Source organism: Schistocerca nitens, chromosome 4 (genome assembly GCF_023898315.1).
Source record: "Schistocerca nitens isolate TAMUIC-IGC-003100 chromosome 4, iqSchNite1.1, whole genome shotgun sequence".
NCBI classification, from domain to species: domain Eukaryota; kingdom Metazoa; phylum Arthropoda; class Insecta; order Orthoptera; family Acrididae; genus Schistocerca; species Schistocerca nitens.
In genome coordinates this window covers 772,363,728-772,390,781 of record NC_064617.1, presented here as the reverse complement: position 1 = coordinate 772,390,781, position 27,054 = coordinate 772,363,728, and the positions used below count along the sequence as shown (strand labels likewise).

At 39.2% G+C, this 27,054-nt stretch overlaps 1 protein-coding gene and 1 long non-coding RNA gene across 6 annotated transcripts in view; both read left to right on the top strand.

Moving 5' to 3' along the window:
- The window catches only part of LOC126253108 (heat shock factor protein), a 152,085-nt gene extending 127,018 nt beyond the window's left edge, over nt 1–25,067 (top strand). For all 5 annotated transcript variants that reach the window (XM_049954220.1, XM_049954219.1, XM_049954216.1 and 2 more), the window contains 2 exons: nt 11,795–11,885; nt 24,357–25,067. In XM_049954220.1, coding sequence (XP_049810177.1) covers nt 11,795–11,885; nt 24,357–24,565 — 300 coding nt within the window. In that variant the 3' untranslated portion in view covers nt 24,566–25,067. The remainder of the gene's footprint in view (nt 1–11,794; nt 11,886–24,356) is intronic.
- A 499-nt stretch (nt 25,068–25,566) lies between these two features.
- LOC126253106 (uncharacterized) lies at nt 25,567–26,827 on the top strand. Its single transcript, XR_007545904.1, has 2 exons — nt 25,567–25,617; nt 25,668–26,827. It is a non-coding gene; the product is annotated as an uncharacterized LOC126253106 (long non-coding RNA).
- The last annotated feature ends 227 nt before the right edge of the window (nt 26,828–27,054 follow it).

Below are 27,054 nucleotides of genomic sequence, written 5' to 3'. Positions count from 1 at the left end.
GGTGACGGCCGTTTTCAGCAATGCGCTTCTCAAGGCCCTCTCGGAACTTGGCCTCAACTCTCTGTGACATGCCTCTGTCTGTTTGGCCGATTTCCTCACAGCTTCCTTCAATTCTTCAAGTGTACGTGGTTTATGCACGTACACGCGTGATTTGAGGTAACCCCACAAAAAGTAGTCACACATGGATAGGTCAGGGGAACGAGGAGGCCAATGAATGTTCCCAAACCGGGAAATAACTCTACCACGAAAAATTGCTTCCATAGTCGACTTGCCATTTGAACTGTAGTTCCATCCTGCTGAAACCACACTCGCCGGATAGGAATATGTTTTCTTCTTAATTGCAGTAGGAAGGATTCAGTGATCATCTCTCTATATTGTTTAGAGGTTACGGTTACAATGTTCTCGTTCTTGGCTTGGAAAAAGTATGGACCAATAACATCTGTACCTGTGACAGCACACCAGTCACCTTGGGACTATGTAATGGTTTCTCATGCAGTAGTTTTGGGTTTTCACTGGCCCAGTAACTACAGTTCTGCTGATTTACCATTCCATTCAAATGGAAATGAGGTTCATCACTCATAAGCAAAATAATGTTGTCATTTTGCTCAAATATGGCTTCCATTTCTCGGGCAAAATTTAGCTGCTGTTCGTAATCTCTGCACAATGACCTGTTTGTAGGGATGAAATTTTAGGATAGTATGCAAAATATGCCTTACCGACTGATTACTGAGGCACAGCTCAGCCGAGTGTCTTCTAGCAGATCAACAAGGACTATGGAATATGGCTTGCTGAACTCTTTCCATATTTTCTTGTGTCCAAACAGAGCGAGGAGCTCCTGGTGTTTTTTTGTTCACAACTGTCCCTCGTGTTCGAAATGATTCTACCCAACAGAAAATGGTGTTACGAGTGGGAACACTATCACGTCTAGCAAGATTGAAATGGTGACAAAACTCGCACTGCACTGCAATGATAGACTCATTATTGCGGCTCCATGACCTTGACTAAACAAAATGGCTGGAGCTACTGATCACATTACCACATCACTCCCCCCACCCCCCCCCCCCACCCCTCCACTCCGACCGCCTGAGCCTGAATACTAGCTGTTCTAAAAAGGTCCATCCTTTCTGCCTCACCCTGAGTATACCGAATAAAGTTCTGGGCAGTGTGTGACAGTGCAACAAGCTACTGCTGGTATACAAAAGTGTATTTGGGAAGGAAGGAAGAAACCACAGCTGTGTGACTTGGAGAGAATGCTGTGGAAACGTGATTGAACTTGAAAGATCTGGACATAGTATCATCTGTGATAATTTTTTTACAGAGCTCGATTTAGCTCATTATTTGTTGTCAAAAGATCTGTCACTATTTGGTACTATCTGAAAAACAAAGGTGAACTGCCTAGCGAATTTATTACACCTAAAGGACATAAAGTACATTCTCTATTGTTTAGGGTTCTATCAAATGTTATGATAGCCTTCTATGTTCCTAAGATGAACAAAGTTGTTAAAGTCCATAGTTCTGTTCATGACCAACAAAAGTTATCACTATCAGAAATAAAGAAGCCTGAAGTTATAATGACATACAATGCCACAGAAGGTGGCAGTGCACTATGAACTAGAAGGCATGGTGCTACAGTGAGAAGAGAGACACAAGGCCTGGCCATCGGTGGTTTTCTTCTAAATGATCTACATAAGTGTAATAAATGCATACATAATTTGGATGATGCTAGCTACCTATAAAAAAATTAGACATTGGACTTTTGTCAACAATATAGGAAAGCAACTAGCAGGAATAAAGAAGTCAGTTATAAAAACATTTGGTGTAGAATGAAAATAAGCTACATATCTGGAAAAAAGCTACTAATAAATTTGGATTTTTAAAAATGTAAACTTTAAATAAATAAAAATTATTTAAAAGGATTATACTTCAAAGGTGGTTCACATTGTAGCTGCAAGTTCGTGTTGTCAAAGTCATCTCCTATTTGTTGTATTATGTGAAAAGAATAATTTTATTGAAAAATCAGTAAAGATCATGGGTGTAATTTGGGGTCTCACTTTTTTGGGGAGGAGGGGAGGGCAGCACAAGTTCAAAAATGTTTCTTGATCATAAACTAAACTAAATCAAACTCCATGACACTATAGACCACATATAATTTTATGTTTACATTATACAATATTTTTGTATAATACATTTAAAAGTTTTAAAAATTGGCATGTTTTCATAAAGCTCAGAATATTGGTGGGGGGGATACGGACACACTGTGAGGTGAATGACAGTGACTTCGAAGGGTCTGCTACAATGACACCTTAAGCAGTCTTTTCTTTATTGGAGAGTTTGCCATTTGCAGGGTTGTCGTTTGGTCTCCGATAAATACTGCCTTATTTGCTGTCAGTATTGCATTCATATTGTCTGTACCGATTAGTAATTGGACGTGTGGATTACTCATTATTCTACTCCATGGAAATTGCTTGCCTCTTTTCAGGAACCATATGCTCGCATGGCCTCTCCACAGATACACCTCCAACATAGTCGCAAAAGTCTCATCAGTGGGTCTAGGTCCATGGTCCATGGGTATTGAAAAGTAAATATTTGAAACTTAATGTTGAGGACATTTATTAATGCAATCTTTTGGCATTCTTTCAGTACTGTAAGAGAAAATTCCTATAACTACGAGGGGTGTTCAATAAGTAATGCGACACATTTTATTCTCAACCTGTTTCAGTTGAAAAAATGTGGAATTTGTTTTGGGACATCGTGGAATATTCCTGCTTCAGCTGCTGTAGGTGGTGGCACTATACGTACCCTTAAATATTTGTGTTCCAAGCAGATAGTTGTTGTTAAGTTTTTCTTGATAGAGAAACAGAGTGTTGGAGATATTCCTAGGCACTTTCAGAATGTCTACGGAGACTTGGCAGCGAACAAAAATAACAATGTCACGCAAACATGTCTGATCTCCCGTGAGCTGGCAGGGTGCACATGGCTGTGACTCCTGCAATGTTGGGATGTGCAGATGCTCTCATTCAAGGTGAGCGATGGATCACAGTCAGACACCTCACTGCTCAACTGTACACTTCTGTTGGTAGTGCTGACACTCTTGTCCACCAGTTGGGGTTCTCTAAGGTGTATGTCCGCTGGGCTCCTCGCTGCCTAACAGAAGACCATAAACAACAACAAAGGACTGTCTGTGCAGAATTTCTTCTCGCAGTAAAGTCACGGCAACCATCTTCTGAGACTCTGAAGGGTTATTCTATATCTCCCTCATGGTGCAACGATCAATTCGTGAAGTGTTTTGTGCTACCCTTAGGAAACTGAAGAAATTTCCTCATCCACACTACGGCTTAGATCTCGCACCTTCTGACTTCCATCTCTTTGGCCCAATGAAGGACGCACTCTGTGGCGTGCAGTACGTGGATGATGTAGAGGTTACTGATGCAGCAAGACATTGGCTCCGATGTCAACCGGAAATGTGGCACCATGCAGACATACAGGCCTTCCCAGTAAGGTGACACAAGCCTTCACATTGAACGGAGATCATTGACTGGAGATTATGTTGACAGTAGGGTTTTGTAGCCAACAGGGTGGAGAATAATATGGTGTATTGGAATCTGGAATAAAACCAACCTGCTTTCAGAAAAAGGCGTTGCACTACTTATTGAAAGCACCTCATATAATAGGGTGTGATACTGAACTATTTGAAAGAATGAGGCTCATCATTTTGTTACCTAGGGTTTGAAGAAAGTATGAAACTCTGTTGACATATATCATCCTGTCATAAAGCAACTTGGATAGGCCTACTAAACAAAAGTATCTTTAGATAGTGGTACCTTAGTTAAGCAGTTGTTTGCTAGGCTGTGTGATTTACTTTCTGCGTACTTGTTTTTTTACAAATGTATTTAACATCTCGTATACAAATTCAAGAATCATCAATAACTCACAATATATGGTCACTTTAAAGTGTTTTGGGAGTTGGCTGTTCAAATTACACTGTACAGTTACGGTATGCCACAGTGAAAAGACTGCGCAATTCAGACGTGAGAACTGCAGAATTTGTTACAATGTAGTGTGTTGAGAACGAAACTTTGGAGAAGACAGGGAAACTTCTCCTTACATGAGATCCATGAGTGTTTTAATGATCTCTCTCTCTCTCTCTCTCTCTCTCTCTCTCTCTCTCTCCCTCCCTCCCTCCCTCCCTCCCTCCCTCCCTCCCTCCCTCTCTCTCCCTCCCCCCTCTCCCCCCCCCCCCTCTCTCTCTCTCTCTCTCTCTCTCTCTCTCTCTCTCTGACTCTCTGATCCATTAGATCCTATATGCAAAATTATTTTGAGTTGCTTCATATGCAAGCAATATGGTTTTGCAGTGTGCTTCAACAGCTTTTGTTAAGCACTCAAATTTCTCTCATTGATTTAGTACACAGGCCAATCTGTATCTGAGTAGATGCTCTGTCGCCCATTTTATCTGGCAGGAAGACCACTTAGAACTTGTTGCATACAAGAAAATGGAACAGGGACTTCACATAATAGAAATGGCCTATAACCGAACAGGCTGTGTAAGTTCGGTAACTGCACTGCAGAGGGTAGAAAATTCTTCACATGCAAAGTGTAAGTATCGTAAATGTGAAATGCTTTATACGATGTAGGTCAGTTTCGGTATTAACAAGATGGTGGGTAATAAGATGTTTGCCTTGAAACTGTAGTATTTACCAGTTAGCGTACCCGAACCTGGACACTTACATTCTTGCTTGCAGACTCAAAGAGTGGTTTGTTGGACATAGAATATACAAGGGCAGTGGATATTGATGCAGCTAGTGAAGCTCTAAATTATTTGCTGGCCTATCACCACAGATAGTTATCATGTTCATTTTACATAATACGAAGCTATTTAAATTCATTTATTCACACTATCGTGTTTGTCAATCCCATCCCTTCAGACATATAGAACTAGCAAAGTTGTATATTAACATGCAGATGCAATCACTGATAGCTACTTCTGCAACATATACACACAACAAATGCGGATGATGCTAATCTGTTCACACTAATAGTTATGATAATTACTTCTATATTGCTTTATATGTCTATGTTAGGAGAAAAACAATAGTTTTGGAAAAAAGCCACTGCTCCTTCTCCTGTACTACTCAGCTGTCGCTATTATCTTATGCTTCAAACAAAGTATTAAAACTTTACAAAAATGACTATTAGCTGTCTTTGTACTGTCAAAATCAGGATGTATCTGACACAAATAAATGAGTTTGACAGAATTTACTTCCTTGAGTCCAAGTAGTCTGATGTATTATAGAAGGTGTGGCTACTGAGGTATTATTTTGCTTCATATTTAAATATTTGGGGCTTGTCAGTTTCCTGCCTGATGTTTACTGGCAACCAGGTTATAGACTTCTACACCAGAATATAAAACTATTCTGAACCCAAGAGAGGGATGCATAGTCGATATGAAAATTATTTCTATAAGGGGCGGTCGAACGAAAACTGAACTCCCACCATAATATATGAGTACAGCCTGCACAAGTGGCCTCACTGTTGTTACATTTAGATACTGTTACTGCTGTTGTAGGGGGAACGGCATAGTGCCACGCCACAGGTGCATACTGTTGTTATGACCTTGGTTGTTGGAGGACTGGTCTAGTATTTTCATCCAGTTATTGACATGGAGGCAAGCCAAGAACATCACTAAGGTGTGGTTAATTTTTTGGTGGCTGTGAGTGCTAGGAAACACAATATTCATAAGTCATATGTCTGCTGCGTATGGTGAACACTACACATCCCTGACATTGGTGCACGAGTGGCAGAAAAGGTTCTGGGAAGGGTGCACATCACTGTAAGATGATCTAAGCCCAGGACAGGCCCATCAAGCTATTACCCTTGAAGGCAAATGGTCAAGCCAACAGTGGATACATTGCACATCTCCCCTGCCAGAAAAATCAAAAGCTGTACACACTAGTCCCAATAAGGTCATGATGAACTTCTTCTTTGACTGAAGGCCCCCTGTGGTTGTCAAGCCTCTTGAGCATGGAAGTACAGTCAGTGTGCAGCACTACAAAGACACTTTGCTGAATCTGCAACAAATTCAAAATGCCCAAGAATTCTGGCAGGCAGAGTCATCCTGTTGCATGATAATGCCAGCCCCACACTGCCAGTCTGACAAAGGCTACGCTCCAGCGATTTGGACGGAAACACTGCAGCATTCTCTGTACAGCCCAGATCTTTCAGTGTGTGATTTTCATATCTTTGGTGACATTTGGGTGGATGTTGGACAAGGAAGTGTAAGAGTGTGTGCTATTGTGGATCCATCAGCAGCTGACTGCATTCTAAAGAACAGAAATAGATTGTCTCATCTCCCCAAGGGGTTAAATGCCTTAATATGTATGGCAGTTACTTTTGAATGGCACCATTCCACAGTCCCTTTGTTGGTTGCCCATCATACTTCTAATATTGTGGTTGTGGATTGCTAGAAACACATCACGTGAGGAAATATTGGCAATTGCTCATATAGCTTACATTGCTAGAACAAGTAAGTAGTGTGGCAGTTAGCTAGTTCACAATATGAAGAGTACAGCTGTGGCGAATGTTTACATCTTAGAGGCTTACCACACTACTGACAAATCAGGAACTGAGTGTTGAAAGTGAGTAAGCTAAAAAATATTACACTATTTATCAGTGTCTTGGGACAGCACTGCAAAATTGATTGATTGAGTTACAAAGATTTGCAACAATTGAAAATGTTGGAGTGTGTTGCTGGAGTGTGGTGGCAGATTATCCGTATCCCAAGGACAGGCAGGTCTAAGCATGCCCTCATTGTAATCAGCAGTACAACAAAAATTATAAGCAATTCTAAAAAGAAATGTTTCATTAGTAGTCCTCAAATGAAAATAAAAAACATATTAAGTCTGAAGTTGTTAAATAGAGCAGGAGTGTAATCACCAGTAAATAGACAGTGTAAAGTAATGGTATTAGGTTGTACCAAACATGTGGATGGGATTTTTGGGTTGGAGCAGGAGAATATCCAGTCACACTCAGGTTGGTAAAAGTTGATTTATTTCTCTAGTTTCAGCATATATGTCAGAAATACAATTCTTACATTCAGTGGTGGGATTGAACCCACGTTCCTTGCTTCGTTGGGAGCAGTGCCTGTCAGGATATTGGTTAAAGCATGTAAACAGCAGTGCAGTATGACTCGTAGTAGTACTTGCATGTTGGACCGACACCTGACACTGCTGGTCTTTGTGGCCAACAGGCAGAAACTTGCAGTGAGGGCGAGCGTCATCCAGGGAGTGAACTATGGCTACTGATGTGTGGCTGATGGCACATGGCAATGGTAGTCGCAAAGCAGGTCAATGACTGGAAGGATCCTTGTTTGAATCATGGCCTATAGGATGCTGGACAGTACAGCAAGTGGTCCTGCAGAATGGTAGACTTTATGACTGCACCAGCAGATGACAGTAGACCGACGATGCTTCTCCAGGCCACACGGCAGTTGCCCACTCCCCAGTGGCCATTGACTCTATCCCTTTTGCCAGCTGGATATACATGCCAAGATCAAGATTGTTGACATGCAGATACCTCAGGTGTCACGTAGCTCTCCTGTAGCATTGTCGCAGAAGTGTCCTGAATTTTGGTAACATTGCTGAATGACAACCAAGTAGCCTTACAAATTTACTGAGTCTGGCTGTGATGGTGAAATGCTGTATCAGCTGATTACTTTAATCAGTGCCTGTATGGCAGTGGTGGCTTGTGCCAGTTAGTTTCGCTGCACTAATGGCAGATGAAAACCTCTAAGATATGGCAGCTTGTGATACAACAGTCTCTTCTGCAAATACATTTTTGTTCATTTAATTTAAAACTGTGGAAACTCCAGATTGGAATACCAACAATATAAGGAAGAAGGTAGATTGCTGCTTACCATAAAGATGATCCCCATCTATGGCAGCTCCAGTCAGCGCTGCCATAGATGGCCATCTCGTATGTGTGAGATATACTTGCTTGTATGAATGAATGTGTTTGAGTTTCCTTTTCTGATGAAGGGTTTTGGCCAAAAGCTAATGTGTAAGTGTCTTTTTGTTGTGCCTGTATGCAGCTTTTTCCTTATTCTATTAACTTAAAACTTTTTGCTTTATTTTTGTCACCTGTTTAATGGGAAGTAGGGAATAGGAAATTGAACCTCGTAAGCTTCAATTAATTATTAGAATCACACACAACTCTTACAGGTGCAGGTTAACTGTTGTTCTGCAGTTCAGTCCAAAGACTGGTTTGATGCAGCTCTCCATGCTAGTCTATCCTGTGCAAGCCTCTTTATTTCTGAATAACTGCTGCAGCCCACATCTGTTAGAACCTGCTACTCACTGTACTCATCTCTTGATCTCCTATTACAATTTTTAGCCCATCCACACTTTCCTCAAATAGTAAATTGACAATTCCTTGATGACTCAAATGTGCCCTATCGACAAGTCCCTTCTTTTATTCAAATTATGCCACAAAATTCTTTTCTCTCCAATTCTATTCAGTACCTCCTCATTAGTTACTTAATCTACCCATTTAACTGTCAGCATTCTTCTGTAGCACCACATTTCAGAAGCCTCAATTTTCTTTTTTTCTCAGTGGCTTAGCATCCTATATTTCACTTCTGTACAAAGCTACACTCAAATGTCTTCAGAAAAGACTTCCTAACACTTAAATGGGTAGCTTTGAGGAATGAAATAGTGAAGGCAGCAGAAGATGAAGTAGGTAAAAAGATGAGGGCTAGTAGAAATCCTTGGGTAACAGAAGAGATACTGAATTTAATTGATGAAAGGAGAAAATACAAAAATGCAGCAAGTGAAGCAGGCAAAAAGGAATACAAACGTCTCAAAAATGAGATCAACAGGACGTGCAAAATGGCTAAGCAGGTATGGCTAGAGGACAAAAGTAAGGATGTAGAGGCTTATCTCATGAGGGGTAAGATAGATACTGCCTACAGGAAAATTAGAGAGACCTTTGGAGAAAAAAGAACCACTTGTATGAATATCAAGAGCTCAGATGGAAACCCAGTTCTAAGCAAAGAAGGGAAAGCAGAAAGGAGGAAGGAGTATATAGAGGGTCTGTACAAGGGCGATGTAATTGAGGACAATATTATGGAAATGGAAGAGGATGTAGATGAAATGGGAGATATGATACTGCGTGAAGAGTTTGACAGAGCACTGAAAGACCTGAGTCGAAACAAGGCCTTGGGAGTAGACAACATTCCATTAGAACTACTGACAGCCTTGGGAGTGCCAGTCCTGACAAAACTCTACCATCTGGTGAGCAAGGTATATGAGACAGGCGAAATACCCTCAGACTTCAAGAAGAATATAATAATTCCAATCCCAAAGAAAGCAGGTGTTGACAGATGTGAAAATTACCAAACTATCAGTTTAATAAGTCACAGCTGCAAAATACTAACGTGAATTCTTTACAGTCGAATGGAAAAACTGGTAGAAGCCGACCTCGGGGAAGATCAGTTTGGATTCCGTAGAAATGCTGGAACACGTGAGGAAATACTGACCCTATGACTTATCTTAGAAGAAAGATTAAGGTAAGGCAAACCTACATTTCTAGCATTTGTAGACTTAGAGAAAGCTTTTGATAATGTTGATTGGAATACTCTCTTTCAAATTCTGAAGGTGGCAGGGGTAAAATACAGGGAGCGAAAGGCTATTTACAATTTGTATAGAAAGTAGATGGCAGTTATAAGAGTTGAGGGGTATGAAAGGGAAGCAGTGGTTGAGAAGGGAGTGAGACAGGGTTGTAGCCTCTCCCCGATGCTATTCAATCTGTATATGGAGCAAGCAGTAAAGGAAACGAAAGAAAAGTTTGGAGTAGGTATTAAAATCCATGGAGAAGAAATAAAAACTTTGAGATTCGCCGATGACATTGTAATTCTGTCAGAGACAGCAAAGGACTTGGAAGAGCAGTTGAACGGAATGGACAGTGTCTTGAAAGGAGGGTATAAGATGAACATCAACAAAAGCAAAACGAGGATAATGGAATATAGTCGAATTAAGTTGGGTGATGCTGCGGGAATTAGATTAGGAAATGAGACACTTAAAGTAGTAAAGGAGTTTTGCTATTTGGGGAGTAATATAACTGATGATGGTCGAAGTAGAGAGTAAATAAAATGTAGACTGGCAATGGCAAGGAAATCATTTCTGAAGAAGAGAAATTTGTTAACATCGAGTATTAATTTAAGTGTCAAGAAGTTGTTTCTGAAAGTATTTGTATGGAGTGTAGCCATCTATGGAAGTGAAACATGGACGGTAAATAGTGTAGACAAAAAGAGAATAGAAGCTTTCGAAATGTGGTGCTACAGAAGAATGCTGAAGTTTAGATGGGTAGATCACATAACTAATGAGGAGGCATTGAATAGAATTGGGGAGAAGAGGAGTTTGTGGCACAACTTGACTAGAAGAAGGGATCGGTTGGTAGGACATGTTCTGAGGCATCTAGGGATCACCAATTTAGTACTGGAGGGCAGCGTGGAGGGTAAAAATCGTAGAGGGAGACCACGAGATGAATACACCAAGCAGATTCAGAAGGATGTAGGCTGCAGTAGGTACTGGGAGATGAAGAGGCTTGCACAGGATAGAGTAGCATGAAGAGCTGCATCAAGCCAGTCTCAAGACTGAAGACCACAACAACAACACTTAAATTTGTATTTGGTGGTAAAAAATTTCTCTTTTTTCTGTTTCTCTTTTCTCTTTTTCTTATGATTGACAGTCTACATTTTATATCCTCCTCTTAAATTATATATTGCCCAAATAGTAAAATTCATGTATTACTTTTAGTGTCTCATTTTCTAATCTGATCCCATCAGCATTGCCTGATTTATTTTTACTGCATTCCATTACCCTTATTTTGTTTTTGTGATGTTCATCTTGTATTCTCCTTTCATGGCACTTTCCATTCCATTCAACTTCTATTCCAAGTCCTTTGCTGTCTCTGACAAAATTACAGTGTCATCAGCAAACTTCAAAGCTTTTATTTCTTTTCTCTGAACTACAATTCCTTATGGAAACGTATCTTTGGTTTCCTATACTGCTTGCTCAATATGCAGATGGAATAACATCAAGATTAGACACACACTACAACCATATTGCTCACCCTTTTCAGCTGTTGCTTCCTTTTCATGCCCTTCAACTCCCATAATTGAAATGTGCTTTCTGTACAAGTTGGAAATAATGTCTTTCTCCCTGCATTCTACCCATGCTATCTTCAGACTCAGTGAATGTATTCCATTCAGCATTATCAAAAGCTTTCTCTCTAAGCCTACAAATGCTATAGACGTAGGTTTGCCTTTCCTTGACCTGTATTGAGAAGTCATAGGATCATTATTGCCTCGTGTATTCCTACATTTTGTCAGAATCCAAACTGATCTTTCCCAAGTCTTCTTGAAGTCTGAGGGTATTTCCCCTGTCAATCAAGTGAACTATCAGTACTATAATATCTTGTGCTATATAACCTCTTTTATTGTGTTTTATTTCTAATAGTGTTTACTAGGTCAGCCTTTTTTCCTTTGGAAATTCGTTGAGTATTTTGAGATGGTAGGTGAGAGTAAGAGTACAGTACTCATATGAGAAAGGTGAACGGTGAGCCTATAAGCTGTTCTTAAGCTTTTTTGGCAGAAGAGTCAACAAGTATATTTTAATAATTGCTATTATTTGTATCATACAGTGTTTTCGTAGCACCTTAGCCAGTGGATAAACGTACTTTTAAATGTGATTGAGACATTTTATTTGTAGACTTCAAACCTGATAATCATTTACGTTTTCAGCTATTTGGAGGAGATGACCTTATTTCATACGGTATTCATCTAGCTCCAGGACCAGAAGGTGAACAAAAACGTAAAGATAACAATGTGGCTGGTAAGTGAAAATAAGATTTATGAAGACAGTTTGCTTTATGTACGAGTGTAATGCAGAAATTTATTTTGAACTATAATTAATTAAAGAGGTAAAATTTAATAAGTAATATTCATTCAAACAAGGGATATGTAATAATCTAAAGATGTACATATATCCCTAATTAGATATTCCATTGTTTTATTTTGTGGTAGCTTTATGAAAATGCAGTGACAACCAAGTGATTGATCGGATAGAAATTTGTAGTTTCACATTCGCCACTTCTTTTGATGGCATTTGATGAGGGAAACATGTCATAAACATATTGCATATGTGAACAAAGGTGCATAATAGATCTAACAGCATTTAGTCCTTGATATTGATATTCTCTCTTCCACTGTCCTTCCTTTCGCTCGCTCCCTTCATTCCTCCCACTCCCTCCTCTTTCTGTCCTGAATGAAGCATTCACTTCAGTGAAACAAAGGCAGTCCGAAAAAGCTAGGAAGGGCTGTAATATCAGTGATTTATCCGTACAGTTTATAAGCAGAGTAAAAAAACCCACCAGGTAAAATTTGGGCTCAATATCCCGCCTCCCTCCCTCCCTCCCTCCCTCCCTCCCTCTCTCTCCCCCCTCCCTCCCTCCCTCCCTCCCTCCCTCCCTCTCTCTCCCCCCTCCCTCCCTCCCCCCTCCCTCCCTCCCTCCCTCCCTCCCCCCTCCCTCTCCCCCCTCCCTCTCCCCTCACATTCCTCCTCCTCCTACACACACACACACACACACACACACACACACACACACACACACTACTATTACTAGCCCTTGATTACAAATTTTTTTGAAGATTAAGAGAAGCAACTAGGTTACATCCTATAACTACATTCATACTCTCCAAAGTGCTGTAAAGTGCACAACAGAGGATACTTCCCCATGTACCATTTATATGGGCTTCTTCTCATTCCATCCATATATGGAGTGTGAGAAGAATTATTGTTTCCAAAATTCTGTTTTTGCTGGAACTAGTGTAATCTTACCCTTCGTGATCCTTATGGGAACGATACATAGAGGGCTACAATATATTCCTTGAGTCATCATTTAAAATAGGTTCTTGAAACTTTGTAAGTAGTCTTTCTTGGAATACTTAGTATTTGTCTTCAAGCATTTGCCATTTCAGTTTTCTCAGCATCTCTGTGATGTTCTCGCATGGACCAGATACACCTGTGACCATTCGTTCTGCCCTTGTTTATATACATATATTTAAAGCAAGATGCCAATCTTTGCACCACTTTGAAATCTTATAAAGATCTGACTGAATATTAGTGCAGCTTTTTTCTCTATAGATAACTATGTCATCTGTGAAAAGTCTGAGGTTATTGTTAAGATTGTTTGCAAAGTTAATAATACGTAGCTTGAACAGCAGGGGTTCCAACAACTTCCCCAGCGCACACCGTAACTTACTGATATGTCTGTTGATGAACCTCTATACCAGATAATGTGCTGTTTCTATCCTTTCAAGAGAAATGGGAATTTCAGAACTGTAGGACTCGTAAAATAAGGGAAAGGCAACCACTTACCTATAACAGATTGATGCATAGAGCACAGAAACATGTAACAGAAAATTGGGTTTCGGTTTCAGGCACTAGCTCATTTTTAGCAAGAACGAACACACACACACACACACACACACACACACACACACTTTGACACATGACATCATCAGTATGGGGGAAATGGCTTCTTCCAACATATACAAAATGACAATGACGTCACTGCATACGCGTGCCAACAAACGCGAACAAAAATAAAAATGACACAATAACGTCTCATTCCAAAAATTACATGGAACTAACAGGACAATTGCAGAAAATTGGGGGTTTAGGATGGGGGCAAGCTAAATACACAACAAAAAAAAAAAAAAAAAAAAAAAAAAAAAAAAAAAAAAAAAAAAACACTGCACCATCCCAAAACAGATAATATCCAAAAAAGTTTATAGCATTCCGCTATAGAAATAAAACCACAGGAATTGTACATTTTCCTTGACCTGGTAGCTCAACTGCAGCTATTGATATCAAAAAACCAATACAAATAACCCCAAAAAGTGGAACCAGACATTTACCTTGACCGATATAGCTCAACTGCAGCTGTCAATACCAAAAAAAACAACACATACAACTCTGAAAAGTGGAGCCAAACCGCACCAACTCAAAAACTCAAATTTCCCATACATCCCGTATTCAGTACATCAGTTAAAACACAACCACCAACCTACCATACATATACACAAAACCTCACAATTACTACAGAATAATACCAAAATAAAACCAAAACTACTTGCCAAGAAAAGCTTCTGGCAATAACACCTATGTCAGCCAACACACACACACACACACACACACACACACACACACACGACTCCACATATACTTGTCCATGGTCTGAGCCACCGGAACTCTCATCAGTCTCAACATAGCCAAAAGACCAAACATCTGCATGGCTTGCACCTTAGTAGGTATGGGAAGGGGAGGCTGGCAAAGCTTATAGGTGACAGTCTAGTGGGTGGTGGTGGGATCACTTACGGAAAAATTCCTGTAATACTTGGTGTTAGAGCTGCACCTTTTTTAGATTAAGTCAGCTGATAGGAATACGTGCTTGAAGGAAGTCCCTTTAACTAAAAAATCGCCTTCAGCGGATGTCATGTTTCTAAGCAGAGAAGGAATTAGCATATTTCATTAAAATATAAGAGGTATTAGAGATGAAGATGTTGACTCTGAAATTATTGGTGTATCGAAGCACCACTTAAATTATTTGACAGTTCAGAGGCTTCCTTTACCAGGATACAGATTAGCTGGCTGTTTTTCAAGGACTTCCTTGTGGAGTGGGGAAGTGGCCATGGATGTAAAAAACAGTATTCCATTTGAGTCCATAGACGTATCATGGCACTGCACTGAACAGATATTTGAATGTTGTGCAGGGGCAGTTGAATTTATTGAAACTAAACTTCTAATTTTTGTTGTTTATTGGTCCCCTAACTCTGATTTCAGAGCATTTCTGCTCGAGCTAGAGAGGGTTCTTGATTCACTTTATAGAAAGTACCAGAAATTAATAATATGTTGCGACTTCAATATTAATTTTGTATATGATAGTGCAAGAAAAAGGATGTTGGTAGATCTCCTAAATTATTACAATCTGATGCAGACTGTTTTTTCCAACTAGGGTGCAGGGCAATAGTACCACAGCCATAGACAATATTTTTATTCATTCTTCATTACTAGGTGCACATTCTATTAGTAAAAGGGTGAATGGCCTTTCAGACCATGGTGCACAAATTTTAACACTGAAAGACTTTTGTACTCAAACAAATGTCACATATAATTACAAACTATGGCAAATGTCTTTCCGAGATTGATGTCTGAAATACTCCTCAGTGATACAGACAAAGATGGATTGAGTCAATAATTAAATCACTGAAGACTAAGGACTCTCATGGATATGATGGAGTGCTTAGCAGAATATTACTGTGCTGCACATACTAGCCCTCTATTTAGCCATATTTGTAATTTTTCCTTTAGGATTGGTCAGTTTCCTGAGCGATTAAAGTACTCAGTAGTAAAGCTGCTTTGTAAAAAGGGACAAAGGGATAATTTAGACAATTTTAGGCCTATTTCTATACCATCAATGTTTGCTAAAGCTATTGAAAAGGCTGTGTATGTAAGGATAATTGATCATTTTATATCACACGATTTGCTATCAAATGTACAGTTTGGCTTTAGACGTCGCTTAACAACGTAAAATGGTATATTCTCTTTTCTCTGTGAGGTACTGTATGGGTTAAACTAAAGGTTTCAAACACTAGGCATTTTTTTTATTTAACTAAGGCGTTTAATTGTGTTGATCACAAATGTTGGACCATTACGGAATATGGGGAGTAGTTCACAATTGGTTAACTTCTTACTTTAGCAACAGACAGCAAAAGGTCATTATTCACAGTGCTGAGAATGGCTGTGATGTAGGGGTCCGAGTAGGGTACGGTCAAGTGAAGGGTGCCCCAGGGATCAGTGTTGGGGCCACTGCTGTTCCTTACTTATGTAAATGATACGCCCTTTAGTATTATGGGTAACTCTAAAATATTTCTGTTTGTTGATGACACTTGCTTGGTGGTAGAGGAAGTTGTGTGCAATGTTGGCTCGGTTTCAAATAGTACAGTTCATGACATAAAGTTCATGGCTTGTAGAAAATAAACTAGTGATAAATCACAATAAGACTCAGTTTTTACAGTTTCTGACACACAATTCAACAAAACCCTACCCTTTAACTTCACAGTATAGACATACGATTAGTGAAACTGAACAGTTGCATATTATTAGTGAAACTGAACAGTTGAAATTTCTAGGTGCTCAGGTAGATAGTAAACTGACGTAGAAAGCCCACATTCAGGATCTTGTCCATGACTTAATGCTGCCATATTTACTATTCGAATGGTATCTGAAGTAAGAGATCATTCAACACAAAAATTAGTCTACTTTGCTTATTTTCGTGCAGTTATGTCGTATGGTAATATATTTTGGGGTAACTCTTCCCATTCTAAAAGGATATTTTTGGTTCAGGCAATAAGTGGTGTAAGTTCACAAACCTCTTGTCAATCCTGTTCACTAGCCTGGGTATTTTGACAATGGCCTCTCAATATACATATTCTTCACTATCGTTTCTTGTTAACAATATCAGCTTATTCCCAAGAATAAGCAACTTTCACTCAGTTAATACTCGGTAGAAATCCAACCTGCATTTGGATTGGATTTCTTTAACACAAGTGCAGAAAGGCATGCTGTATACTGCTGCATCCATTTTCAATAAGCTAACACAAGAATTCAAAAATCTTAGCCGTAATCCATGCACTTTCAATTCGAAACTGAAGAGTTTCCTCATGGGTCAGTCCTTCTATTCTGTCGAGGAGCTCCTTGAAAAATTAAGCTGATTCTTATGTCGTATTGTTGATTGCATTTACTTACATCTTGAATTTTTTTGGGTTCATAAACATTTTATTTTTATCTGTTATTACTTTTACATTGTAATTTCATATACAATCACGTTCCATGACCTTGGAGATTTGCTCCACAATTTTGTCCTACGGAACTTGAAGTGTGAATAAATAAATACCAATTTATGGTAGACATCATACCATCACCCATCTCAGAACATAATGATACACTTGTGAACTTCACTGTTAATATCTGTACCTAACAGATAAGCAATAAAAAGAAATTAGACAGCTTTCCACACAACAAACATCAAACTAATCAGACCTAATTAAACCCCCCCCCCCCCCCCCCCGCACACACACACACACACACACACACACACATCCACCACCAGAGGGTACCATCAAGTAAATTACATTACATTACATGTGGAAAGGGCCGGACAATCTCAAGCAGATTTATGTTGTAGCTGATAGTGTGTCTTGTGTTAAATCAGAACCAACTTTTATTACATATAATTTTAAGTTACTGTTTGCAAAAGAGTTTTCATATGAAGCAGTAAGTTTGAAATAGATCAAGTGGTTGCAGTTGAAATCAGAATTATGTAGAGCAGTTTGTTCAATAGAATTATATCAAAATGCCACTGTCCTTTTTTCAGTTGTCATATTTCTTGATTATAACTGATTGACCACTGTGCTAAGTAAATCTCTGTTAAATTGCATTTTTGTAACAAATATGCTGGGAGGCTCATATTGCGGTACTACTCGAGTTCCCTTCATGTTGACTTGATTAAATCAGCAAAACCTAGGTAGATATAACAATAGCTGGAAAATCAAAGAAAATGCTTGTGGTGATGACTGTAGACATTATAATGAAGAAACAGTAGAGTCATTTGTATATCTGTCTTTAACCCTCCAGCCACAGGCAACATGGGTGTGTGCATTCCACTCTTTCTGGACAATTTTTGTGGTCTGCGATTATCACGTCATATGTAATTTCTGCTCTATTTGCAAGTTGCAGTTTTCCGCTCGAATACTTTCCTGTTGCTCTGGATTATTGTAGACTGCTATTTTCCCATCAGATCTTTTTCTTCTTCTCCGAAACATTGGAGGTTGCCATTTTCCTGCCTAAAGCCACCAGAGCTGCGTTTTACACATTCTCCCGTTTCACTTATATACTTACACATACACCTTCTTGTGGCAGCAATTCATATCCAAATTCCTAGGCTTGTGTGTAGAACTTTGCTTTAAGATGTACAATGCTCAGAACATTAATCAATAAGTTTATTCTGCTTGTGTAATGTTGAACATGATTTTTCTGTTTCCAACATTATTTATGTTAAATGTTAATTAAAAATCAAATCTAAAGTAAAGTCATGTAATTCTATACCTAAAACCATTCTAATTGTCAAATAAAAATGCTCCATGATTTTGGATGGAAAAATCAGAAAATCACCCGCTGTTAGAGGGTTAGTATGAGATTATGAGTAAACTTGGATCAGTTGTATTACTGAAATACCTGAAATAGTAAGCTTAATTTGCATAGTATTTTCAGGTTCAATGATAAACATAATGAAGAATTAATGAATTTGACAGATCACATTCTTCATCATTTATGGTACATGGTAGTACTGTAACTGCTTTTGTATGTGCTCTCTGCTTTAGTTACTAGTTAGTTAGTTAATTATATATTCCACAGATTATTTTGCATGATAGATTACAATGATGTAGAATGAGTCATTTTACATTTGCATTGCATTAATTTGTACATACGGTTACATTCTGAACATTTCTATGTTGTAAAACAGATACACAGATGTGAGTTAGTAACACCTACCTACTACATTTCACACATTACAAGAAAAGAAATTCTTCTACAGAATGGAAGTAGTTGTCCAGGAGAAACTTTCTCTATTTGTTATCAAATTTTACTGTGCTATATGTCATTAGGTTAGGTTATTTTATATCTCTGGGTAGGTGATTAAAAGTTTTTGTTGCAGCATTGTGCACCCCTTTTTGTGCTAAAGGCAACCTTAATGTTGAGTAATGAATGTCATTTTTCCTTCTGGTATTGTAACTATGTACCTCATTGTTCCTGTTGAACTGTAGTGGATTATTTAAAACGAACTTCATGAGGGAACGAATACACTGTGAATAAATAGTCGGAATGCCCAACTCCTTAAAACAGATGTCCACAAGATGGGTGAGCACGACACGTTATTCTCAGCATGTATCTGTGCAATGAAGACTTTCTTTCTTAAAGGTGAATTACCCTAGAACATTATTCCTTATGACATTATTGAATGAAAATATGCAGAATATGTCAACTTACTGGTTTGTCTCTGCCCAAGATTTGCAATGATTCTATGTGCAAATGTGGCTGAACTAAGTTGTTTTAGAAGATCAGATTTTTTTAAAAATTTAAATACTCATCAGTATGGATCCCTAAGAATTTTGAAGTTCCCACCTTATTCATTATTTCCTCACCATATGTTACTCTTACCTCTATGTGCAGAACCCAAAATGTTGTGTCTTTGTAAAATTGAGGGTGAAATCGTTTCCAGAAAACCGGTCAATGATACTTTTAAGAGCTTTGTTTCTCATTTCTTCCATTTCAGTATGTACACTTGGATTGATTACAATACTAGTGTCACCTGCAAAAAGAAATAATTCTGCTTGTATGCTAAGATCGTTTACATATATGAGGAACAGTAGTGGACCTAAGATTGAGGGTTGGGGAACCCCATACATGATTTCCCCCCAGTCAGAATTATGTTCCTGCACTATATTGCTTGAATTACGTACGACTTTCTGCGTTCTTTTCATTAGATGTGACATATTCCTTTGATTGATTGTAACAACAAACCCATAAAGTTCATTTTGTGTAGGAGAATACTGTGATTCACAGTGTCAGATGTCTTAGAGAAGTTGCAGAAAATACCAGCCAGCGCTGTTTTATTATTTACGGAGGTTGGAACTGAAATAGTGGCAACACTGCTGTCCAGACACTACGCAATGGAATCTACTATTGTCACTGATAGCACGCGTTGTTGACATACCTACCTTACCTCCGAGCAAATGGACTCGCCTGTCCCATGTCACCGGCATGCACACAATCGAGGGAAATGCAGTCATTTGTGAGCGAGCGGTCTAATGTAATGGTGTCACTATGTTTTTGAAACAAGAACAACAGAGTTGGATCAAGATTGAATGTGCCAGAGGTCATACAGCACGACAGTGTCATCAAGGTCTTCAAGAGGTGTGTGGGGAATCTGCATTGGCATACAGAGCAGTGGCATATTGGGTAAAAGCCTTCAACGAAGGTTTGCAAACTGTGGCAGACATGCATCGGGCATGTCGTCCTATTGTCTCTGAAGAAGTAGTGCATGCTGTTGCCACGTTAGTAGACAAGATCAATGCCATTCGATTAATGAGCTCGCCCATGAAACCGCATTAGCACATATGACTGTGCTTCACATCCTGAAGAAACGCCTGGGTATGCGAAAAATTGCATCACGATGGGTTCCGCATGACTTGATGGAAATGCGGAAATGGATACATTATGACGCTGCTCAGGCGCACTTGGAGTGCAATGAGCACGAGGGAGAGGCTTTCTTACGCCATATCATAACACTGGATGAGACATGGGCCACATCGTACGAGCCAAAATTGAAATGCCAATCCAATGAATTTCGTCATTATGGGTCGGCGCCAAAATCGAAAGTGCGTCAGAGCCCCAGTATGATGAAAGTTATGGTGATTGTCGTGTATGACTGTGATGGCATTATCCTAATGCATTACGTTCCTCCATGGTAGACCGTCAGTGCACAGTATTACTGTTCGTTTCTGGAGCATCACCTGCGACCAGCTATGTGAAAGAAGCGGCGACACTTTCTGCGCAACCCACCCATTGTTTTGCATGACAATGCGCAGGTGCATACAGTGCAAGCTGTGGCTGCTCTGTTCAGTCGATGGGACTGGGAAGTACTGTATCATCCACCATACTCCCCGGACTTAGTCTTTGTTACTTTGATTTGATTCCGAAGATGAAGGAACCACTTCGTAGCATTTGCTTCAGAACTGTTCCAGAGATTTGACAGGCAGTAGACTGCTCCATTCGCACCATCAACAGAACAGCCTCTGCTAACAGTATACTACGCCTTCCACATCGCTGGCAATGGGTTCTACACTACGCTTGTGACTACGTCGAAGGACAGTAACAGGTGCAAACATGTAACTCTTTTTTTATCGGTTGTGAAAAAATAGTTGCCACTATTTAAGTTCCAATCCTCGTATTTGTACAATCTGGTGAGTGACTGTGTAAATGGCATTCTTCAGTCGGCAAATTTTGTGAGCTGCCAATGTGGCCACGCTGAGAAGAATGCAGGATCCCAAAACGAAGTGTTGATTAAACAGAATGCAGTGTGAAATCTAGGTAGTAGTTGAGGAATTCCGTAGTCGAGAATGGGCAGACCTTGTAGACACACTGTCCCCTGACGATGGCGGCACCTGGCAGATAGTAAAACGGTTCCTGTGCCGCAGACAGAAAATCCCTCTACTCCAAGTAGTCCAGGAATACATAAGCGAGTCTGACGCAAAGACAGACATCCTGCCAGCTCCTTCACAGTAGACTTCAGGCCAATGGAGGACGTCGTCGACCCTGGCTATGTCCACCGTGTCACTGTGGAACTGCCCACCTTCCTGGTGGCTGGGGCTGATGATGACGTCATTGAACCTATAACCAACGAGGAAGTAGGCACATATATTAAAATGCTCGTCCCTAAGAGAGTGGGAGGTGACTATAACATGCTGCTATTCCTTCTACTGCCGGGGATCTACCACCCCTTAGTGGACATTTTTAACTCAGTTCTGTGCTCGGGAATCTACCCTTCGAAATTGGAAACATGCAGAAGTGGTAGCAGTCTCAAAAACAAAGAAAGACCCACGACTGGCTGAGATTACTGACCTACCATCTTTCTCCCGTCTCTCTCTAAAGTCTTAAAGAGAGTATATGCCAGGTACCTGATGTGTCACATAACAGAGGAAAACCAGCTACAGGATTAACAGTTCGGATTTTGTCCCAGCCACTCCACCATCCACCAGCTCTTACAACTAGTGGAGGAAGCCACGAGAGCCCTGGAGACCTGAGAGTACCTTGGAACAGTACTGCTCGACATGTCTAAGGCCTTCAACTCTGTGTGGCACACTGGCTCATGTACAAATTGTTTGTACTCAGGGTCCCGAAGGCACATGTGGTCCTGGTCAGATCCTGTCTCATAGGGAGGACCTTTCATGTCAGGACTAACGACGGCACATCAACCGGGCAGCCGATACATGTAGGTGTGCCGCAGGGGTCAGTCCTTGGCCGTGCGCTGTACTCCCTGTACACAGCTGACGCTCTGAGATTGGTGTGCATGTCATTGACACTATATGCCGACAATACTGTGTTGCAAACCTGGAGTATGGATGCAACAACAATGCACCATCGGCTCCAGTCAGGGTGCGAGGCATTAGGAGCCTGGTCAACAAAATGGCAATTAAAATTTAATGCCACAAAAAGCCAGGCATGGTATTTACAAGGAGGATGCTGCCCCCAGACTTGACACCTGTCACCATTATGTGATGCCCCATCCCATGGAGCAAGACAGGGAAGTACCTTGGGGTAACCCAAGACTTGAGATTAACCAAGCTTCTGCATGTCGGCACCTTCGTGCATTGTACCCACTCCTCAACCCAGAATCAATTAGCCTATGCTTTTGCACCACAGCATCACACTATATCTGGTAGTGGTCAGACCACTGCTGGAGTATGCGGTCGTGGTGTGAGGCAACGCTGCCCCAACCCATATCAAAATGCTCCAGTGGGCACAAATCCATGCTGTCAAGCTTGCCCTACGCCTTCCACGCAAATACCAAACACATTTATTCCATGAGGATACAGGCATTTCTCTGTTGCACAACCACATCCGCCAGTCTGCCAGGGCCTTTTATGCCAAGTCAGAACTATCAGCAAATCAGCTGATTAGGGATTTAGGGCATCCAGTCCACCACGGGCCAACAACAAGATGGCGTGATCTGTTGAGAGAGTGAAAATTACACCCACCAGCCAGAGGACATACCCATACCACATAACATCACAAGCTGATCCATAAAGCCAGGAATAAAAAAGGACCTAAAAGAAAATTAACTGCAGGAACAGCAACCCAGCTTAGACTGTACCCCACCAGGGGCAAGGTAATGCCTGTAAGTACAAGTTGTTGTACTCAACTGTAGTATCCATTAAATTATGTTACTCACAACAGAATATAGCTTTATTATGTGCAAACTGCATGTAAATGACTGACTAGTGTGAAAGATTCTAAATCAAACAAATTTAAGATTTATGCTAATTTCTGGAAATGTGAACGTAACAGTGAATGGACACACTCAAATTAAATTGTCAGAAAGAAAAGCAGAACAATTAAGCAGGATTCCCCAAGTTAATTGCGCCAAAACATAAACAGGTATACTATTACAATCCAACCTTACAATTTTTCTGCATTTTATGGACTAATGCGTAAAGGAAAGTGAAAACAAGAGCACAAAAACTCGGATGTCTCGCCTGGCACAGGGCTACCAGAGAATAGATAACTAAAGGCACAAGTAGAAATCATCGTGTAATATTTTGAACTATTTCTAAATACATGAGTACTGTGCACCTTCAACTATTTGGCATTCAGCCTCTTTCAAGCTTTTCCACTCATAATGATTTTAAATTTTGTGTATACAATTTTGTCTTGTTTACAAGATTGTCCTGCATATTTTCTAATGTAGTCAACTGAACTTTCATTTGATTGTTACTTTGATGGTTTCCTGTTTGGAAAGAACCACCACACACTGACAGTTCTATATTGTTACATTGAGAAAATGGTGTTTCGTTGCATTCAACAGTACTGCAGATAAGTCGGGTATTGTTTCCATTGTCTAAACATGAGTCACTTACTGGTGCCATTTTCCTGCAATAACTTTTTGGGGTCATCTGTTCAGTTCCTATCTTATCTCATAAATTGAAGCTATTTGTGTCGTATTTCAAAGGGATGTGCCAAATAATATTCAGATAAATTTTATTGTTTCTTTTGTATGTGTTAGTATAAACATACTGAGAGGTAAGAAACTACACATTTTGCACAAGCTCTGTTAAGTGCAGCCATTAAGAGTTTATGGACTTACACAAAATTTTAATTTTAATGAAGTCTTTCTGTACATCACTTTGCCCCATCTTGGTATGTTTACATTATTTACAGTTTTATCAGCAGTAATGCTAACAACTCTTGTGCAAATAAGAAATTTATTAATGCTCCAGAGACATTACTGTCACTGATTTCTAGTTGATAATTAGTCATTTTTAAATGGTTTACTTGATACTACTGAATTTGAGGCAGTCAAAGTAGAGTTGACATTACTGTGATTAAATACACTTGTGTAATGAAGATTTTATTTATTTATTTATTTATTTTTATTTTTTTTCTCCTCTCTCCTTATGGCAGATCCACTCGTTTCAGGAAGTGAGTTAATGACATATCCTGGGGACATTTTAGACTTTTCTGATATGTGCCAGAGTTCAGAGGAAGAATGGATTTTACCTGGATCACCACCAGACTTTCACTTCAATAGTGGGTCACCTTCAGCCAACACAACTACAGATCTAGCAACGCCTAGTCCGCAGAGTCTGAACACCCCTAAAATATGTCAATGAATTTTACTTTCTGCTTGTAAAATTTGTCTGCCTGGTATTATTTATAGATTGTGATCTTAGCTGCTATACATTTAACAAATATTGTTTCATATGTAAACATACACACAAATGTAAAAGCATCTGGAATAAGCGATTATATTCAGCCAGCTACAATGTTTACTGGAACAGCTGAGTGTTCTAGGACTGTTATTGAAACTGTGTTACTTCTGTGCTTTTAAATGTGCATTTAATGTTGTAATCTAGTTTTGGTATTGGATACGGTCATAGAAAGTGTAAATAAAAATAATTGTATAAAAAGAAACTCATACTTCTGGAAGTAACGGAGCTACTACTTGCACATATGTATTTATGAAAGCTGTTGTATGACAATAGCATGTACAATTACATGGGTGAAAACATGGATGTTTTTGTATAATACATATCTTGTTCATGCGCTTTCACTAAAATGAAATTTTGTACACACATTACTTTTTTATTTTCATAAAATTCTAATTGGCACAAACTTTGAGCATTAATTTCTTCAGTATATTGTTATCCTTCCTTAGAGAATTAAGTGAAAATAATCCGAAGTTTCTAGACTTCTTCTTGTAATGGAGACTTACAATGTAGCAAAAATCATTCATCATACTATGTGTGTGTGTGGAGTAAACAGTATTCTTTTGTGTTTCATTGGCCCAGACTGTTAACTTTCCAAAAAATATGAGGTACGTTAGGCTTCATTTAGTCTTCTTTTCTGTGTTTCATTTTTAAATGACTGAAGTCTTGTTCAGCAAAGTCATGAGCAAGGTATGTCATCATTTCATTCTTCTTACAAGTGACAGTATCAAGCTGTAGTACTTGTTATTAACAGGTTCTTAGAAGCTGCTTATATGAATAATGGGGTCATATGAAATAAGAATACATTGTTATTTGTTAAATATTAAGTAATCTCCTTATTGTACCTAAATATATGTAATATAATTTCCTGTATTTGTTTAATATATTTGTAAAAGTATTTACTATGTGTTGGGGGAGGGGGGGGGGGGGGCAGCTGCAATGGAAGTGAGGTCTGTGTATATGTGTGTGTGGGGCACGGGGGGGAGGCAGCTGCAATGGAAGTGAGGTGTGTGTGTGTGTGTGTGTGTGTGTGTGTGTGTGTTTTGCTGCAGCTGGTATGACAGACAGTTTACTGAACACTTGAGAGCAACAAAGTAAGATACACTAAGAACCTAACATAGTTTCTTTCAGTTTTGTTCTGCATATTGATGAGTTTCATGCATTATGTAGCAAGGTTATGCAACATGATGTGCTGCGTCAACATTTATGTAGAACTGCATTGGCAGTTAATTTCCACTCATTGCATGGAATCTGCTGAAACATTTTTTTTTTATAATTTGTAACAAAAGTAATTTTGAATCATGGTATAAATATGTTCCACAGATTTCATTTAGGACTCGCTTCGTAGTTCATTTAAGTAACAACAAATAGTACCTTAACTTATAAGCTTTGAATGTCTCAGGATCTGAACATACATGATATACTGTATAAAATCGGCTGTATAGGGACTAAATATTCATACTGTTAACCTATGTCTATAAATAACGTATCTTCCTTTTTTTTTTCCATACTGCTCAGTCAAACAGAAAGCACGAAAGCTAACCAACCCCTCAGATTAATGACAAGTGGCACATGAACAACTTTAATAGGTCAGAAAACTGCATAAGCTTTTGATCCTTTGCCCTTCTTATCACACACACACACACACACATCACACTTTGAAGCTCACATGGCTGCAGAGTTGTAAATTTGTGTTTCTCTCTGTTTGAACTAGTGTGTGAAGAGCACATTGTTATTAGAAACAGTACAAAAGCTTGTCGTGTTTTCCTCCAGTTAATAAGAGTGTGTGGGCCACTTTCCATTCATCTGCAGGTTAGTGGTTGCCTTTCCTCCTTTTTTTCCTGGAATTTTCAGATTCATAATTTGCTGTTAATATTTGCAAAGAGCCAAAAAGTAAATTTGCTTGAAAGTCTGTTGATAACATAATACTTAATTTGATGTTTCAATTGCGACTTAAATCTTATCCATTACGATAGGAATGACCATGACTGTTGTAATTCAGATGAATATAAGTAAGGATTCTGCATTCAGGCACAAAAAACTTAATTTAAATTATTCTCTAGCATCCTTAAGTGTTGTCCTTTTTTACAAAATTATGTCATACCATGTTCTATTTTTGGAGCTGTTTGGTGTTGCTACACTGGTAATAAATGCCTCTATCCATTACATTAATCTATTTTATCGTCATCCATACATACATAAATTTGTTCATATGTTTTTCTCAACATTTAAAATTCAAGGTCACATGTAGTCCTTTAGATTTTTTTTCTTACATATTAATAAGAGAGAGCAGTTGTGAGGCAGTATGATGTTACTGTTACTCAAAATAACTCCGCAAATAAACTCTACTTGGGAACTTTGTTTGGTCATATCAGGAACACCCTCATGATCAT